The following is a 16,378-nucleotide window of genomic DNA, read 5'->3' on the forward strand; positions in this document are numbered from 1 at the left end:
GATCTAGTTGTCATGAAATGTGTTGATAGAGAAATACTTGCCCCAGGTAGAAAGAACAATATCGCCTAAAAGATGGACCCAGCAAGCCAGTCCAGATCAGAAAACAGTTCCGATACTTCAAGCAAATTGGAACCGTTGTCACCCAAGCCAAAAGACACATCGGACAAAGTCTCTTCTCCACTGAACGGTGTCTGGACATTTTGCCCTTGTCTAGCAGCTCGCAATGAGGCTGTGCGTGCCATGAGCCGATCCAAAGGCTTCTGAAGCAGAGCATCAGTACGCATATCCTGCTGCCAAAGCCCATACATTTTGGTCACGACATCCCAAGCATGATCAGTCTCGGGACTAAGTGGACGCAAACACAGCTCGGAAAGTATAAAAGCGACCACATGCCACTCCTTGTAGCTTTTACATAACCAGCTCCACTGCGAGGTGCCTTCGTTAGTTTGCAGGAGGTAGGAGAACTGTACAAGCTCGACAGCGATCTCGAAGACACGATCGTCATGGCGGAAGGTCTTCACCTCTAAGTCTCCAGACTGGAAATGAGTCGCCAGCCATGCCTTGGAGAGTTGGAGTCGTACGATGGTTGCGATCACCCAATGGATTGGGATATCTAGGTTGAAATGATCGATGTACTGTTCGTGAATGCGCTTCCCTAGAGCTGTGACGAGATTCTCGCGGTCCTGCGTAGACATATCCGAGTATCCACCCTGACGCGGCCAGAGCATGTCGTTCATGATCTGACAGTTCATGATGCAGATGGTGGTATTTGTGAAGCCGGTCTTCGGTGATGACTGATCGGTCAAATGCAAGCCAATATCATCATCGTCAACATTACCCGGAAAATGTGTGTCGAACATTTCGGGTCTAATCTGAGTATCGACCCCTTGATCTCCCGAAGACAACATGTCAAGTAAGCAGATATGCCACCACAACCGACGGCGCATCTCAGTTTCGAAGGGTGGTAATGCGAAATTCCGCCCATCGCGATGCACGCCGTGTGCTTGTGCAACTCGTATCACGACGGCAGATTCAGCCCATACAAGGCGCGTATCACCACCGACTCGATAACATAGTAAGAACAGAACGGCGGCCTGAAGAGTAGACAGGCTCTGAGACTTGATGAAGTTGGCTCGGCGAAGTCCGTGGCTTACTGCTTTTTTACAGTCTTGGATAGCTGTATCGTAGTCGGTGCCAAGTATCGAAGGGCATTTGTGCGCTTTCATGCTAGCCACAGCGGCATAACACACAGAGAATAGTAATGCCTCATCCGAAGGGATCAATTCGATGCCAGCGCAGGCATCTTGGACAAGCCTCGCCATGGTGGCTTGATGAAGTATGACAATCAATGGTGCCACATTCTCTTGGTATGTTCTCCATAATGCATCAATCCTTGCTGGTTGGCAATAATGGAGGCGAAAAGAGTCGAGAGACCAAGCGGACTCGTGATTTCCAAGAAATCCATCCTCTGGCAGGATAATGGGACTATAGTTCGCATCGGGCGAATATGACTCTTCTTCTGAAGAGCTTTCTATAATATCACGGAGTTCAGAGATCTGCATTGCAAATTAGTTTACACCTATACAATACCAGCAGTACCCCTATCCCACCTTTTGTCCTAGTGCAGCAGAAGCCTCGTCACCGACATACCGACTCTTTCCATCTTTGGAAACCAGTAATTCTGTCTTTTTGACTGTCTCCAGATTTGGATGATTATCCAACTCGGATGTATGGACGGTATTGTGGCGTGCTGAGCGAAGTTGCTTGACCTCTTCTTCAAGATGCTTCAAACGAGTGAGTAGCTCACTCACTGGTGGCCTATTCAATGTCCGTCGTGCTCTTTTGGGGCCTGGAAAGGCGCACTGCACGTCGGCTTTCACACATAAGCTGCAGGGATATACTTTATCACACCGCACTTTTCTTTGATTACAACGCAAGCAGCTACGTTTATTCAATTCGAGCCCAGACGATGAAGCTGGTATATGCTTGACATTAGACATGTTCACAGGAGACGTGGAAATACAGTCGAAAGATGTGTAGATGTGGGGAGATTAGAGTATTATGTAAGCTTTAGCTGGCTCCAGTGCTTTACCTAGGTAGGTCCTTCGGGATTTATAAAGGAGAATCAAGTTTGATAGGAAGTGGTAAGACATTAGAATCAAGTTTTATTTGCAATATTCTATTCTATACAAAATAAAAATAAAGACAAGACAGAAAAAAGTTCATGTTAAAACACCCGTTTCACCAAATTCAAATGCCTTCACATGTTGAGCATTGAAGATTGAGTAAGGAGAGGTAAAAAAAAGAAATAGTAAAAGAGTCAAGAATCGTGTTTGAATGTATTCGGGGTATAGCGCACGATGCCAAAATCCAAAGAGTCAGGTATGAAAAATTCAAAAGGAAAATGAGGACAAATTTCTATATGCAGGGGAATTTTAGTGGTCTCTCTCTTTTTCTTTCATCCAAAATATTGCCGTAATCCTTCATAAACTGTGAAAATGAAGGCCGAGCTGGGCGCCGAGCGCACGCAGGTGATCCCGCACCCGCGGTACATGCCCTTGAGCCCTTGCTGTCTCCATAGAGCTTTGCTCACGCCCCAGAAGGTCTGTTGCTGGGCGTGGATCGGCAATCGTGAGACGTCTACAGTCTGCATGCGGGACTTGATTGTGTCGGCCGGGTAGAACAAGAAATTGTAGCTGATTCCAGCCGTTGCTCCTGCGATCATTTGTTGGTGGATGGGGAGCGAGTCGGAGGTCAATTGCGGGTTTGACTTGTTATAGTTGCGGAAGAGCGACGATACGCCCTCGTATCCGCCGAACCATGCTGCACTTCCGCCAGTTTCGCGGATCAAGGTTCCCATTTGGCCGCGCCAGAACCCTGCCAGCCCTTCATGTCGGAAAATGCCTGCAATGATGGCCATGGGGCCACTAGGTTTGAGAGCTGACTCGGCGGGCACCTGCATCCTGCATTTCACCAGTTCAATAGGTGTGAGTACCAGCGATGTCACCGAGCCGGATAGAGCTCCACAAGCAATGAGAGCGAAGAATGGTAGGTGCTCAACGCCTGGGTAGACCGTTGCGCGCAGGGTATCCTGAATGAGACGGTAACTGAAGAAGAGACAGCTGGTCTCCACCGCAGCGCCAGTCATAGGGGCACTGATGCCTCTGTATAGTCCTCGGAAGCCATCAGCTCGGAAAGACTGGCGGAAACAATCCACTGGTCCTGCATATCGGAGAGGGAGGTGTTCGGGTTGGGACTGTAGTCGGACCTTGACTGTGTCAAAGGGATACTCGAAGAGTTTGCCTGCCATTCCTGCCGACTTTGGAGACTGTCAGTTTAAGTCTCCTGCATGTGCCAAGGACTTCCTTACCGATCCAAATATGATATCTTTCATCGCCTCAAGGCCCTGGTTGGGTGGGAGCGATGGTAGCTCCATCGGTTCACTAATAATCGCATGCTCTGTCGCCATCAAGTAAGATTAAGATATGGGAAAAGAGAGTGTTATCGTGGGATCATGGTATGGGAAACCGGAGGTATAAGTAGTGTGACTGGTGGGGGGAGGGGCGGTGTAACGAGGGATTTGATGGGCCTACAGGGTGTGCCAAGCCACCGTGCAGAAAGCTAAGATGATAATGGAAATGATTGCAGCCCAAAGGAAAGAATATGGACTAAAAGTAATGTAAAACAGTCAGGAGGTGAGTCAAGAGTGGAAAAAAAAGGTGGAGTCAGGAAATTTGGGCCGAAGCATTTTCTCTGTTAGCGGGCGCCAAGACATTTTATCAGATCGAGATAATCAATGAAAAACTCGGTCTCCGTTTTTTTTTTCTTGGTCTCTCTTCTTTGCTTCACGTTTCCTCCATCCCACCCCCTTCTTGACTCTCTTGGAATTGCTCTTTTTTTCCAAGTCACATATTTTATCATGTCTACCTCAACAGCTACAGTCGTACCTCCGACTACCGGAGTACGGAAAAATGGTGAGTGAAAAAAAAAGAAAATTTATATAATACCCACTCCCCACTTCCCTACTCTTCCTCGTCGCCCCGGCTAACCCCATCGGACCTTCAGGTAAAAACTGGCATGGTACCAAGAAGGCTTTCCGCCCTACTGCCGGTTTGACCTCATACGCTAAGCGTCAAGAGCTCAAGAAGCACAGCGATGCTGTCAAGGAACTTGAACGTGAGATGAAGGAAGAGGCTGAGGCTGAACGAAAGGTATGTCGATATTATTCCTTTTACTTTCTTAATTTGTCTCACTATCCTCCTTTTGTGTCTTTGTCTGGTTTTCATCTCTTGTCAGCCCTGTCTCCATAATAATGATATTATCTCCAACACATCACTTCCCAAGATGGTATCACTAACCGATGAACCATTTCCAGGCCCGTATCCAGCGCATCAAGGACCGCCGAGAAGCCAAGGAGGAGAAGCTACGTTACGAGAAGATGGCCGAGAAGATGCACCACAAGAGACTCGACCGTCTCAAGCGCAGAGAGAAGCGCAACAAGTTGCTCAGCTCTTGAAGCTGTTAATGGTCTTTCTCTATATCTCCGCCATACCATCTCTCCATTTCCTCCAGGACTGCATTGTGTGTATATACATCGGCTTGTCGAGACTTCTTCCTTCTTCCTTGTCCCTGGCGGGAAAGACTGGGCACTCATTCCGGCGTGGGCTGTTCGATTACAGGCGTTTTTTTTTAGGTTAAGTCATAGGTCACTACTAGCGAGCAAGACAAATGTTTCTCTATAATCGCAATAGATTCTTTAGCGTAATCGTATTGAAGGGAGGACTACCTAGGTACGGAGTATATATATGATACTGCCAGCTACAGAGTCGCTGATCGGTCTTCAGCCTTGGCGTCATCGATCCCCCCCAAACTCCACACTCCAACCCGCACCAAGCCTCCAAGCTTCCAAGCTTCCCCAAGCTTTTCATCACAGGATGTAACGCCATGGAACCTCCATATAAATACGCATCTTTCTCAGCATCCCGAGGAGCCTCCGCTACATTCCCACCCACCCAAGCTCCCACCCGGAGCCAGAACCAAAGCCTGCAAACCAGCGACCTCCAGTCCAACTCCGAGGACCTCTCCAGATTTGGCAGCCAAGAAGCCCCCCAAACAGACCGAAGAAAGACCCGCAGTTCGCATCGCCATGGCCCCGGTGATCGTCCAATCTCCCCCAAAGGAGAGCCCGCCTCCCGACATCGAACTCGCCCATCTCCATCCCCTCGCCCGCTAGATCCATCCACCTTCGATGGCACAAAGACCCACCGCCACAAGCATAGCAAGTCGCGGGATCTGCGCTTCCCTAATCCCATGAGTCACCTGGCTTCCTCGGCGAGCGCAAGGGGATTGCTCCCTACGTGGTCGGGCGGGAAGGATAAGGACCGCGAGGGCGACGACGGGTTGTTGAGGCCCGTTACGAGGGAGATGACCCAGAGCCGATGGGGCTCTGATTCAACTAGTGGTCTATCCGATGGTCGAAAGGGGAGTCTGCTTGATACACCTGAGCAGCATGAGCGATTGGCGCCTATCCGCCGGAATGAGATTCATTCCGTGGATGACCTAGAGAAGATTAAGAAGCGGAGGAAGCTAGGTGAGGAGTATGTCTTTGTTTTTCCTTGGCTACTTTGCACGCAGGGAATTGACTAATGGTTGTTCCAAGGTATCTACGATCTGCATTGACTTCAATTGGGACGTTGGCGACAGACGTCACCCGTCGGCTCGACTACACCTATTACAACCTGCTTGAGAAAATCACAGCGCTCAATTCGACTATCTCCTTGTTCCAGGAACTCTCCGACTCAGCGTCGACACTTCTTAATGACTTTGAACGCGAGACGGCCGGGTTAGACCAGGATATCCGTAAACAGCTCAATGACCTGAAAGGGTTCGAGCCACAGATCCAAAAGGCTGATGCGTTAGAGCAACGCATGAAATCAGGCCGACAGCGTGTCGAAGAACTAGGCAAACGGCTCGAGACCGTACGACACGAGATCGATAGCTGGGAGCAGCGGGAAACAGAATGGCAAACCCGGACCAGTCGTCGACTACGCATCTTCTGGGGCATTGTCACAAGCGCGCTGTTGGTGCTTGTACTTGCTCTGGTCATCCAGAACTGGCCAGTATTCTGGTCTCCCCAGACTGAGACGTCACGTTTGACAGTATCGAATCACTCGCCCTCTGTACCACCTCAGTCCGAGGTGTGGGATGAGGTTCTCGGTCTCGGGGGAAGAGGATCAGGGTCTGATTCATGGCCTTCTCGATATCCGTCCAACCTTGCAGATCGCCGCGAGACCCTGGCCAAGGCTGGTCCGACTTCGACGGTCCGGTCAGGGCATGATGCAGCACCTGCGGAACGTGATCCTTTGACTGTGCTGGATGAATTATGAAATGTTTTTCTTGTGCTCCGGACCCTGAACCTAGACCTTATCTCGGCCCCAACCGGGATTTCTGGGTCCTGTGCTTGAATTGTCTTCAATTTGTACTTTTATTTTAGATTTATGTCATGATACCCAGTCCGCAAAGGATTCGTGTTCGTCATTATACCATTGGGCCCTCGCTCTTCTTCTTCTTCTTGTCTTCAATCAATTCGATATTAGACGCGGGGATCTTCTTGCCGTGGATCTCGAGGAGCCATTCACGCAGGTCATCACTGACATCACCCTGAACGGTGATCTCCTCAATACCGGCGGGGGAGCGGGTCACTGAAGAGCCTGTAGCAAACTTCTTGCCCAAATCCTTTGCGATCTTCTTGTTCTCCAGTCCGAAGACCTCCAGTCCAATCACGACCGTCACATACTTGCGCTTGTTACGTTCGACACGCTTGATCTGAATCTTGGAGGCAGCCTTGCGCTCGCTATCGCGTGCCTCGTTGGCGGCGGCTTTGGCCTCCTTCTTGGCGGCGTCTTTGGCGGCACGTTCTTGGGCTGAGACGGAGAGGGTAGAGAGGTTGGCGCTCAGGGCATCTGATAGAAGAAGGAGTGTTAGAAGATCGGTCCCATTTTCGAGATTTCGGATTGCCCGATGTAGGTAATGGACAGCCAAGTAGCATGGGAGCTTTGGTACCTTCAGAATATAGTGTGTCCCACAGACCCGACTCGTTTTCCTTAAGCCACTCTTCACATTTCTTCGCGGTACCTCCAAACTCGCAGTACTAGACAAGAACCCCGCATGTCAGAAACATAGATCTCCAAAGGTTTATTCAAATTGCGATTTATGCAGGCTCTGTGGGCGCTTTCTAGTGGCTAGGAGCTATGCCACGCATGAATCCCAAACCCCGATGATAAGAGCTAAAGAAGCAAGGGCAAGAGAGCGGGGAAAAGGAAGGCTGGGGCCTTCACTTTGGGGGACTGAGAGCTGGGGGAAAGAAGGTCATACCTCGGGGGGTAATGTGCAGACTATCATTTGGTCAGTATGGGGTTATCAAATTGCACACACAAGGGTCCTCACCTCCACAATAGACAACATGTCTTGCCTGAGTAGGTTCTAATTCAGCCATGTTGTGTAATATGATAGTTTGGTCTAGACTTGTTCTTCTGATAGAATCAACATATGGCGGGGGCGGAGGGGTTCTGCCAATCCTGTTTTGGCTATATCACGTGCAATCGTAGTATGATTGGATCATTTTACATCGCAAAAAGAAAGTACCTCTTTATCTCCAGATTGAAATGTCACATATCTTTGCCTATTACCAGTCTCTGAATACTGAAACTGGAAAGTTGGGGGGGGGGGGGGGGGCGATGCAGGAAAACCCCCTTATGAGTCGTTTCACTACCTCATAGATAGGGCCAGGCGCACCAATTGATGCATTAATTGATACCTAGGTCGACCCACAAACGTCTGATAAGATAGTCAATTGCAACCTTGCAATCCTTGTGTCTCGCATCTTGCATCGGGGATGTCAGAACCGGTCTCCCGTGTTATCAGTAATGAAGAGAGGGAGTTGATTACCCCTGTGGATGTGAGTGTTGGCAACGTCAAAGCAGTGCAGAGAAGATATTGCCAGCCAATGATCGAATGTGACAAACGTCAAAAGAGGCCCGTGAGAGACCAGGGGCGCATCGTACCGATCAAGCCAGGAAGTTTAGCAGGGCCAGACCATATGGGAAGTTTATATTATAGGAATCTACGGAGTAGATCCTACCGAATTTCAAGTTGCATGTCCCTAGGCCCCGTGAATACTTTATAACATGCAGTGATGAGCGGTTACCACTGGCTATGATTTGCATCAATGGCGCGTCCTAAGAACCGATGTCGAGGGTTTTCGCCAATCATGACGGTCCTGGATGCCCAGATGTCGATGCAAGCGCACAGACAAAGGCAATTCGGTGTATATCCTCTTTTTTTTTTTTTTTTTTTTGGCTTTTCTCTTTTTCTGTCAAGTTCGGCGCTTTTTTATCTCTACCTTACGTATTCTCATCTAGGGGAGTTGGGAATTGGAGAGAATCTAGTCGATGTAGACCCCATACACCGGGACTATCTGACTATCCGTTTTACCCTTACAGGAACAATGCTCTTAGCTTCGGCTTGTATCTCCGGTCGATCATGGCTATTTTTTTTCCTTCTGACAGGGTTAAAAATATACATTTTTGGAAAAAGCCATTGCCTCGGTTAGCCTGTGAGGCGATCTGGACCTCAAATATATTCAAAATCTCGTGAAGTGGATCGAAGGGGTCCGACTCTCTTGGAAAACTAAAAGTGCTCAGGCCCAACGGATGCATCGGAGAACTATAGGCCTCCGTGATACTCCGATTATTAGTACTTTTATATCTTTCAATTTTCATCTAAAATGTATATATAATTATACTCCACAAAATCGACCGTTATAGACGTTATAGACGCATAAGACTTGCATATCTTAGTGGAGAAGGGTCGGAGAAGTTATAATAGTTAGTTTATAAGTCTAGTCTATAAGTCTAGTTTATAAGTCTAGTTTATAAGTCTAGCCTATAAGTCTAGTCTAGGTCTAGGCCTAAATTCAGTGGCAAGTTCCAAGTTCTTGCTTTTTCTTTTGACTAACATCCATCCCTTCCCTATAATCCCCCAATCCCCAGAAACCGGGTATATATCTCCACCTGATTTCGATCTTCCTGTTCTACTCTTCCTCTTCCCCTTCTCCTTTAAGGATATACCCATCGCCTGGGTATGGTATATCTGACATTCAACCCCTCCGCGTGACCTCTATCATATTACATCATTGAAAAAAAAAAGGGATATGACGGCTTTGTTGACTCCCCGCGAAACTCATTCGCCCTTCCCGGATCCTCTACGCTGTCCTACGGGTCCTACTGCGCAGCGATATTTCTTAGAAGATCCCACCATCCCAAGAAAATCAATGCAAGATGACTATCGTGCGAGGGACTCATCCCCAGTCGCAAATCTTCCCTCTGCCCCCCTTCTCCCATCCTCACTCCGATCCCTGGGGAAATCGCCTACGCGCCTATAAACAACCTATCACCAGAAAATGAACTCATCCTACCTTCCTACGACACAGAATCCCTTGCCAAAGAACCAGACGAGAGTGACGCGTCGACAGAATCACACCCTTCGTGGATATTACACACTCCATCGGCCGATGACAGTTTAATTGAGGATGAGCCATCGAGACATGTGGACTACCTTTCACATGACTGGAAGGAGGAGGATATATGGTCCTCCTGGCGTTATGTGACGAGTCGGAGAAACGATTATAGTAATGGAGTGAGATTGGAGAATGCCTCTTGGAGGACATGGGCCAAGGCCAAGCACAACCTGAAGACGATATCGCCGGAAAGTCTCAATTGGTAGGTTTTCGTGATTTATTGATTTAATTGATCTTGTCTTTTGGTTCACCCCGCTAACCTTCTATCAGGCTGAAAGACTGCGATGTCACCTGGCTATATGGGCCATTAAAAAGTTCCGTCGAACGTGCAACCTCCCCATCCCCCCTCCCAGTCGCTTGGATACACCAAACTCCTATCTAGACCGAAAGCCAATCCTGAAGAAGAAGACCGCGTCCGAGGCTATCCTCCAGCGGTCACTATCTCAACATACCTTACTCCAACATGCCGGAGCCATTCTCAAAGCCCAAGAAGCTGAGACCAACTGGGCTCGGCCACCTTTCCCGAGGTCCAACACAGACTTGGACCATTTGCATCACCGGACTGGGAGCTCGACCTACTCTCTCGGTGGCACTCTCACTACCTCCTCATCTGGAATGACATCTCCAAGCGAACGACGCCATATTCACTTTAACAATGAAGTCGTACAATGCATCGCGGTTGAAGCCAAGGGCTACGAGGATTGGCCAGCCACTTTTGACGAGTCATCTTCCGACGACGGCATAGTCATGATAAGACAAATCTCCGGCCGATCCTCCCTCAGCAATCGCAGTACCCCACACAATAGCTTCAGCGGCGATGGGAAAACCATCGCCCCTCTCCCCTCCACCACGCTCAAGTATCGCGGGGATGTCCCCGAACCCCACGCTCAGACGATCCTTGATCGATGGTCCACCCCTCGGACGACATCACCAACTCCCTCTGTGGAGACTATCCGTCCGTCGGGGCCATCAGAGCCCTCGGCCAACTTCCTTTTGGATGAATGTGAAGATCCTAGTTTGGACTTCACGGGCAATTACCCCGATCGTGATCGCGCATGGTTGATGGAAGATGATTCATCAGATCGCCTCCGATTCACTGCTTCGGGCATGATCATGCCGGAAGGCGAGACCGAGACCCCCAGCAGTAGTATCTTGGACCGGGTTGTGGACACGGTGAACACTGCCCGAGACATTGCCCATGTAATTTGGAATGTGGGCTGGCGCCGTTGATCTACAATCTTCACGAACTTACGATATGGTTAGACCGTACATAATATGAAACGAGGTTATATCCTGTGGCGTTAGGGGTGGATTTGGCTATAGAATGGAAGGAATCATGTAACGACATAATGCATTTAAAACAAGAAATTTGGAATCTATAAGATTTGGTAACTAGTTATAAGGGTTGAGAATACCTGAGGCATCTATAAGCTATTTACTCCGTAGTCTTGTTTTCCATTATAAGACAATCTATTCATATGCTTAAATTAATAAAAGATCGACAGGTTAAATATCAATTGCCCCACCCCCTGATCTTCTTTCTTCTCTTTGAATTTCTGAACTTCTATTGAAGATATGGAGACCGTCAATGTCGCTGAATTGGTCGAGCGACTGGGTAGCGATGAAGATGCCGTTCGTAAAATGGCCGTCTTCAAGCTCCAAAGCAACATCGGAGACCCATCCTTCGCCGATATCTTCATCGCAGAGGGGGGCTAGTTCGATTACGCTATCTCACCCTTCATGCAAGCGGAAATACCCTAGCATATAGCTTGACGAGTTTCTCAAGGCTGCTCGATGTCGACAAGGGGTGGGAGTGTGTTGACCAGGAGTTGGTGGAGCGTGTGAGTATCCTTGAAACCATTGCAGTGCTCTCTGTGTTTACTGTCCCCCTTTCTGTCATCTCAGATGCTAATGCGACTGTCTAGATTGTCGAGCTGATCGTCACCCATCCCCTAGTCAATATCCTCCGTGGTGCTATGTCCATTCTCGTCTCTATTGTTTCCCACCCGTACGCCGGGAACCGTGCGTCCCAGGTCGACAACTTTGGTTTCCGCGCCCTAAAGCCTGCGATCGCCATATACCCCCAGTTCCTGGAGATGCTCGTCAGCCGATTATCCTCCGCAGACCATGCGCTATGTGCTAATGCGCTCCAATTGATCAATTCACTCATGCGCGACTCGATCACCCACGACCCCGAGGCGGAGTGGCCCAAGTTTATTCAAAAATTACAGGATCTGGGCGTGATCAGAGCAGTATATGTGCTGATGCAGGATTCCGCCCTTCAGGACCTAGCGCATCCGCTGCTAGAATTCCAGTCACTCACCAAGATCCTGCTACGCAAGTGGCGAGATATCCCTGTCCACCAGGAAAAGCCGGAGCATCGCCGTGCGCTGAAGGGGATTTATCTGGCCAGTAACCCAGAGAAGAACCCCGACGAGGCTACCGAGAATGTTGACGACACACGGCGCTCTAGGCGACACCATCCGGAAAGGTGGAGGCGGCTTGGGTTTGAGACGGAGAGTCCGGCGGGAGAATTCTACGAGGTCGGTTTCCTGGGTATGATGGATCTGGCGGACTATGTGCGCAGTAATGGGGATGAGTTTCAAAATATGCTCTTGGAACACTCTACAAAGCCATCACGACAGCGGTGTCCGATTGCGCGGGCATCGTTGGCGGTTACATCCATCTTATACGAGCATTTCGAGGTCGAAAAGTCCGACCTGGATGATACAAAAACATATCTCATTTCAGAGTCCCGTACGGGCTTTGATAAGCTGTTCCAGCCATTACTGTTACATTGGACCCGACTGCATGTGGCCGGATTAAAGGCCTTCTTCCGTCTGTGGAAGGCGACTGCCGCCGAGGAAGAGGACTTGGACAAGCTCATCGAGCTTGTGCGCATCCTTATTGAGTCCGTGGTGGGCGGAGCTGCTCGGATCAAGGATGTCCAGGATGTCGAAGAGGAACTGGCCGATTTCGAATATCACCGATTGCGCGGGCTGCAAATGGAACTCCTTGAACTGACGTACGAGGACGCATGGGGCCAGCACTTGCGACAGGTGCGCGAGGAACTTAACCATGAGGCTCTCCAGTTCGTCAAGGAGCAACGGATTCGATCTTTGCTCCAAGGTAGCTGGTTCTCTCTGGACCCTCACTTCAAGTCGGAGTCGGGGGCAGTGCAAAAGTCTACTGCCACATATCAATATGCCCAGCTCTCTCATAACCGACGATACTTGCATTTCGGTCAATTTGACCTGATGGGCGACCGACCCCCGGAGTTGGACACCCTACCAGAGAAAAGTGAGTGTCACCGAGTTTTTGCTTATCTTGTAGTTTGCTGCTAACACCGTTCCCCTCGACAGTCGATCTCTCCATCGTATCATCGGTAGTCTCCAACGTCTCCACCAACCCAGACCATTCCTCCACAGCCACCGTGAAGACCGCACCACGTCAACCCGCAACCAAGATCACCATCCATGGCTACGCGCCCTCCACAGCGACTGGACACGGAAAAGGCCATAGTCACGCTCGGTCCGGCAGCAGGACCACCCAAAAGGAGGTAGTCCTGCTCACGCTGCGGCCGTCCTCGCACAGCATTGCGTCCGAATGGTTGGATGGTCTTCTGATGCTTCTCAACCAGCAACCCATCACTGCAGAGACAAGCAAGCTGATTGACCTAGTCAGCAACTATGGGCTGAAGATCCGCCTGCTCAATGTGCGGTTTGACGATGCCACGTTCGCTGGTGAGGCTCCCCAGGTCCCTGCGAGAGATGGCCTGGATGAAGATTATTACTATGATGTATTTGGAGGTGCATAGGGAGCACTTTCTCTATAAGTCTTTTCTTTTCTTTTGGTTATTTGGGGATTTTGGTAGCTTTGGCTCTGCCGACTCAGATTCTGGTCAATATACCCGCTGTGCAATTTGTCTTGATGTAATTCTATATATTTAACATTAATATCTACATTCACATCTCATTTTTACACTGTATATACATATACATGTATACATCCATATATACATCGGCAAAAGGCCCACCGCTTGGCGTCATAAGCTTATCGGATCTCAACTTCTCCAGGTTTTTGACCAATTCATCATGGACGGTCGTCCCCCTAAAAGACAACGCAGATCTAAGGATATAAAGCCAATCAAATCAACTCGAAAAGTCGTTTCAGATAGCTCCAGTCCTATCGAATCAACAGAACCTTTCGCCCTCTCCTCGCGCCCCAAAACCTCCTACTCACGCGCAACACCATCAACCCGGCTCCCTTCGTCCTCACCCTCTCCAAACCAAAAGAACAAATCGTCATCAAATCCAAACTCAGAATCCAAGTCCCTGCACAGCTTCTTTCAGCCCGCAACAGAGGGACAGCGATGGGCACCAAAGACCGAAAAGCAGTCCCTCCCGCCGGTCAGGGAGACTGTCGACGTGGACCTGATTGAAGATGACTACGACTCTTACGATGAAATATTCACACAGCATCTAGCTAATGAGCGAGCGGCAACGGGTCTGGCGGGTGTGAGCTCCAGCCAGACGCGTCAACCTGCGCCAAAGCCAGCGCCAAAACCAAAGCCAAAGGCCCCAGTCAAACCACCGCGGAAGACGACAAAACGGTTCCTTCTCTCTACGGACTCTGGGAAAGGCACTGCGAAGGAGCCATTGGCTGCGCAGCCGGCTGGCGAACCGGACCGTCGACCATGGGCTCAGCGGTTCGCTCCAGCGAACTTAGGCGAATTGGCCGTTCATAAAAAAAAGTCTCGGATGTACAGCATTGGTTGGAAGATGCCTTTGCTGGGAGACGTTCTGAGGTGAGCTTTTGATCAGCGGCGGGTAATTCGGGATTTGGGTTTGAAGGTCTGACAATATGCAGAGGTTACTAGTCCTACGGGGTCCGGCAGGCAGTGGGAAGACGACCACTGTATCCCTGCTCTCCGATTCACTTGGTTACGACATTGTCGAGTGGAAGAATCCCCCGGTTTCGGAATTTGGAGCTCGCGATTATCAATCTGTGAGCGCGCACTTTGAAGAGTTTCTTGGACGGGGTAATAAATTTGGAGGGCTTGACCTCGAAAACGCCAGCGAGCTCGATCCTCAGAAAGATGAAAAATCTCGGGACCAGCGGATACTTCTTATAGAGGAGTTTCCCACTGTGCTTGGCCGGGCGTCCTCCGCCCTCACGGCGTTTCGGACATCTCTTCAACGATATTTGGCTGCCGCTGCGAATGATCATGCCCGGAGCAGTTCTGGATCGAATCACCCGCCCATCGTGATCATTGTGTCGGAGAATTTGTTAGGATCTGCGTCTTCGATCTCAGATAACCTGACAGTTCACCGGTTACTAGGGCCCACGATCTACAATCACCCTGGGACAACGATATTGGATTTCAATAGTATTGCACCCACTTTTATGCACAAGGCTTTGCGGTCTATTTTGGATAGAGAGGCGCTGAACTCCAGACGTGTCCAAATACCTGGGCCTGGTGTTATAGACAGTATCTCTGAAATCGGCGATATCCGCAGTGCAATCTCATCTCTCGAGTTCCTCTGTCTCAAGGGGGACGATACGGGGAGATGGGGAGGCAGCGTGATCAAAACAAAGAAAGCCCGCGGCGAGGTTGCTTTAACGGCGATGGAGAAAGAGTCTCTCAAGATGATCACTCAGAGAGAGGCGAGTCTGGGCATGTTCCATGCCGTTGGGAAGATCGTGTACAACAAACGCATGGACCCGAGCCTGATCGAGGGCGATATCGAGATCCCTCCACCTCCACCGGACTATCTACGCCACTGTGCCCGACCAAAAGCTTCACAGGTATCGGTCAATGACCTGGTCGACGAGACCGGAACCGAAATCTCAACGTTCATCAGTGCTCTCCATGAGAACTACATCCCATCCTGTGATGGGGATAATTTCACCGACTATTTCAACGACTGTATCGATGCACTCTCCGATAGCGATATCCTCAGCGCCGACCGCCGACCAGGGCAAGGGGCACGGGCCGGCATAGGAACCGGAATTACCTCTTTCGGTAGCGGCATCGACGTGCTCCGGCAGGAAGAAATGAGTTTCCAAGTTGCGGCACGTGGTCTTCTTTTCGCCCTTCCATACCCGGTCAAGAGACGGGTTGGGTCAACTGGACGAAGCCGTGCGGGTGATGCCTACAAGATGTTTTACCCGGCATCTCTGCGATTATGGAGAGAGGCTGAGGAGATCGATGGACTGATCGACTCATGGATGAACCGATTACTCGATCCTTTTGGACAGCAGCATCTTTCCCAAAATGGCTCTGACCTCACGGGTGTCAGTTCCTGGAGAAATCTCCAGGTGGGAAGGTCGGCCTCGACCAACTCGGGGAACAAAGATGACAGTCCAGGTATGGTCACGATGCTGCCCCGAAATGATCTACTGCTTCATCAACTACCCTATATGGCTGCAATCCGGCATCAGGACCCGGATTGTTGGCAGTTGGATAAAATCACTCGCATTCGTTCGAATGAGAATCTTCGTAATGATGGCATTGACGATATGGAAGAATCTCCAGCACAGCGTATGAAGCAACCTAATAATGCTTTGGAACCTGGACCCGAGAAATTGATACTCAGTGATGATGATATCGTTGATTGATATAGATGTACATAGTTCAATGATAATCTAATAAGAGATATAAAGAGTATTTTACCTATGTATATAGTACATGCTAGTTATATGCTATAGATGCTATATATACTACCTATAGGTATATCTCGTGATCCACTCTCTTATCGCCCCAGCTTTGTTTCAACCACGTCACGCCTTTGTCCTTTG

General features: G+C 49.6%; 8 protein-coding genes across 8 annotated transcripts; 6 read left to right on the forward strand and 2 right to left on the reverse strand.

Annotated features, from left to right (window-relative positions):
* Positions 1-65: 65 nt before the first annotated feature.
* On the reverse strand, positions 66-3,469 carry amcA (putative mitochondrial ornithine carrier protein AmcA/Ort1; the record flags this gene model as incomplete). Its single annotated transcript, XM_056726775.1, is given in 5 exon segments — positions 66-1,556; positions 1,611-1,887; positions 1,902-1,915; positions 2,492-3,319; positions 3,371-3,469. The coding sequence occupies 5 exon segments, from the start codon at positions 3,467-3,469 to the stop codon at positions 66-68; spliced, it is 2,709 nt and encodes a 902-aa protein (XP_056575347.1).
* A 450-nt stretch (positions 3,470-3,919) lies between these two features.
* Positions 3,920-4,516, forward strand: N7517_009053 (CGR1 family protein; the record flags this gene model as incomplete). The annotated part of the gene is made up of 3 exons (XM_056726776.1): positions 3,920-3,974; positions 4,066-4,211; positions 4,376-4,516. 3 exons carry the CDS (start codon positions 3,920-3,922, stop codon positions 4,514-4,516), a joined length of 342 nt encoding a protein of 113 aa, XP_056575348.1.
* A 428-nt stretch (positions 4,517-4,944) lies between these two features.
* N7517_009054 (uncharacterized protein) lies at positions 4,945-6,386 on the forward strand (the record flags this gene model as incomplete). The annotated part of the gene is made up of 2 exons (XM_056726777.1): positions 4,945-5,597; positions 5,660-6,386. The coding sequence occupies 2 exons, from the start codon at positions 4,945-4,947 to the stop codon at positions 6,384-6,386; spliced, it is 1,380 nt and encodes a 459-aa protein (XP_056575349.1).
* Positions 6,387-6,537: 151 nt separating this feature from the next.
* tma22 (putative RNA binding protein Tma22) lies at positions 6,538-7,495 on the reverse strand (the record flags this gene model as incomplete). Its single annotated transcript, XM_056726778.1, has 4 exons — positions 6,538-6,962; positions 7,090-7,150; positions 7,375-7,394; positions 7,447-7,495. The coding sequence occupies 4 exons, from the start codon at positions 7,493-7,495 to the stop codon at positions 6,538-6,540; spliced, it is 555 nt and encodes a 184-aa protein (XP_056575350.1).
* Positions 7,496-9,725: 2,230 nt separating this feature from the next.
* On the forward strand, positions 9,726-10,807 carry N7517_009056 (protein phosphatase regulator REG1; the record flags this gene model as incomplete). Its single annotated transcript, XM_056726779.1, has 2 exons — positions 9,726-9,779; positions 9,848-10,807. 2 exons carry the CDS (start codon positions 9,726-9,728, stop codon positions 10,805-10,807), a joined length of 1,014 nt encoding a protein of 337 aa, XP_056575351.1.
* A 345-nt stretch (positions 10,808-11,152) lies between these two features.
* On the forward strand, positions 11,153-13,394 carry N7517_009057 (ELMO/CED-12 family protein; the record flags this gene model as incomplete). Its single annotated transcript, XM_056726780.1, has 4 exons — positions 11,153-11,292; positions 11,346-11,418; positions 11,503-12,877; positions 12,940-13,394. 4 exons carry the CDS (start codon positions 11,153-11,155, stop codon positions 13,392-13,394), a joined length of 2,043 nt encoding a protein of 680 aa, XP_056575352.1.
* A 277-nt stretch (positions 13,395-13,671) lies between these two features.
* N7517_009058 (uncharacterized protein) lies at positions 13,672-14,388 on the forward strand (the record flags this gene model as incomplete). Its single annotated transcript, XM_056726781.1, has 1 exon — positions 13,672-14,388. The coding sequence occupies one exon, from the start codon at positions 13,672-13,674 to the stop codon at positions 14,386-14,388; it is 717 nt and encodes a 238-aa protein (XP_056575353.1).
* A 52-nt stretch (positions 14,389-14,440) lies between these two features.
* Positions 14,441-16,198, forward strand: N7517_009059 (uncharacterized protein; the record flags this gene model as incomplete). Its single annotated transcript, XM_056726782.1, has 1 exon — positions 14,441-16,198. The coding sequence occupies one exon, from the start codon at positions 14,441-14,443 to the stop codon at positions 16,196-16,198; it is 1,758 nt and encodes a 585-aa protein (XP_056575354.1).
* Positions 16,199-16,378: the final 180 nt, after the last annotated feature.

The sequence above is a fragment of the Penicillium concentricum genome, assembly GCF_028827145.1.
Source record: "Penicillium concentricum strain IBT 3081 chromosome Unknown utg000004l_segment0_segment0, whole genome shotgun sequence".
Taxonomy (NCBI): domain Eukaryota; kingdom Fungi; phylum Ascomycota; class Eurotiomycetes; order Eurotiales; family Aspergillaceae; genus Penicillium; species Penicillium concentricum.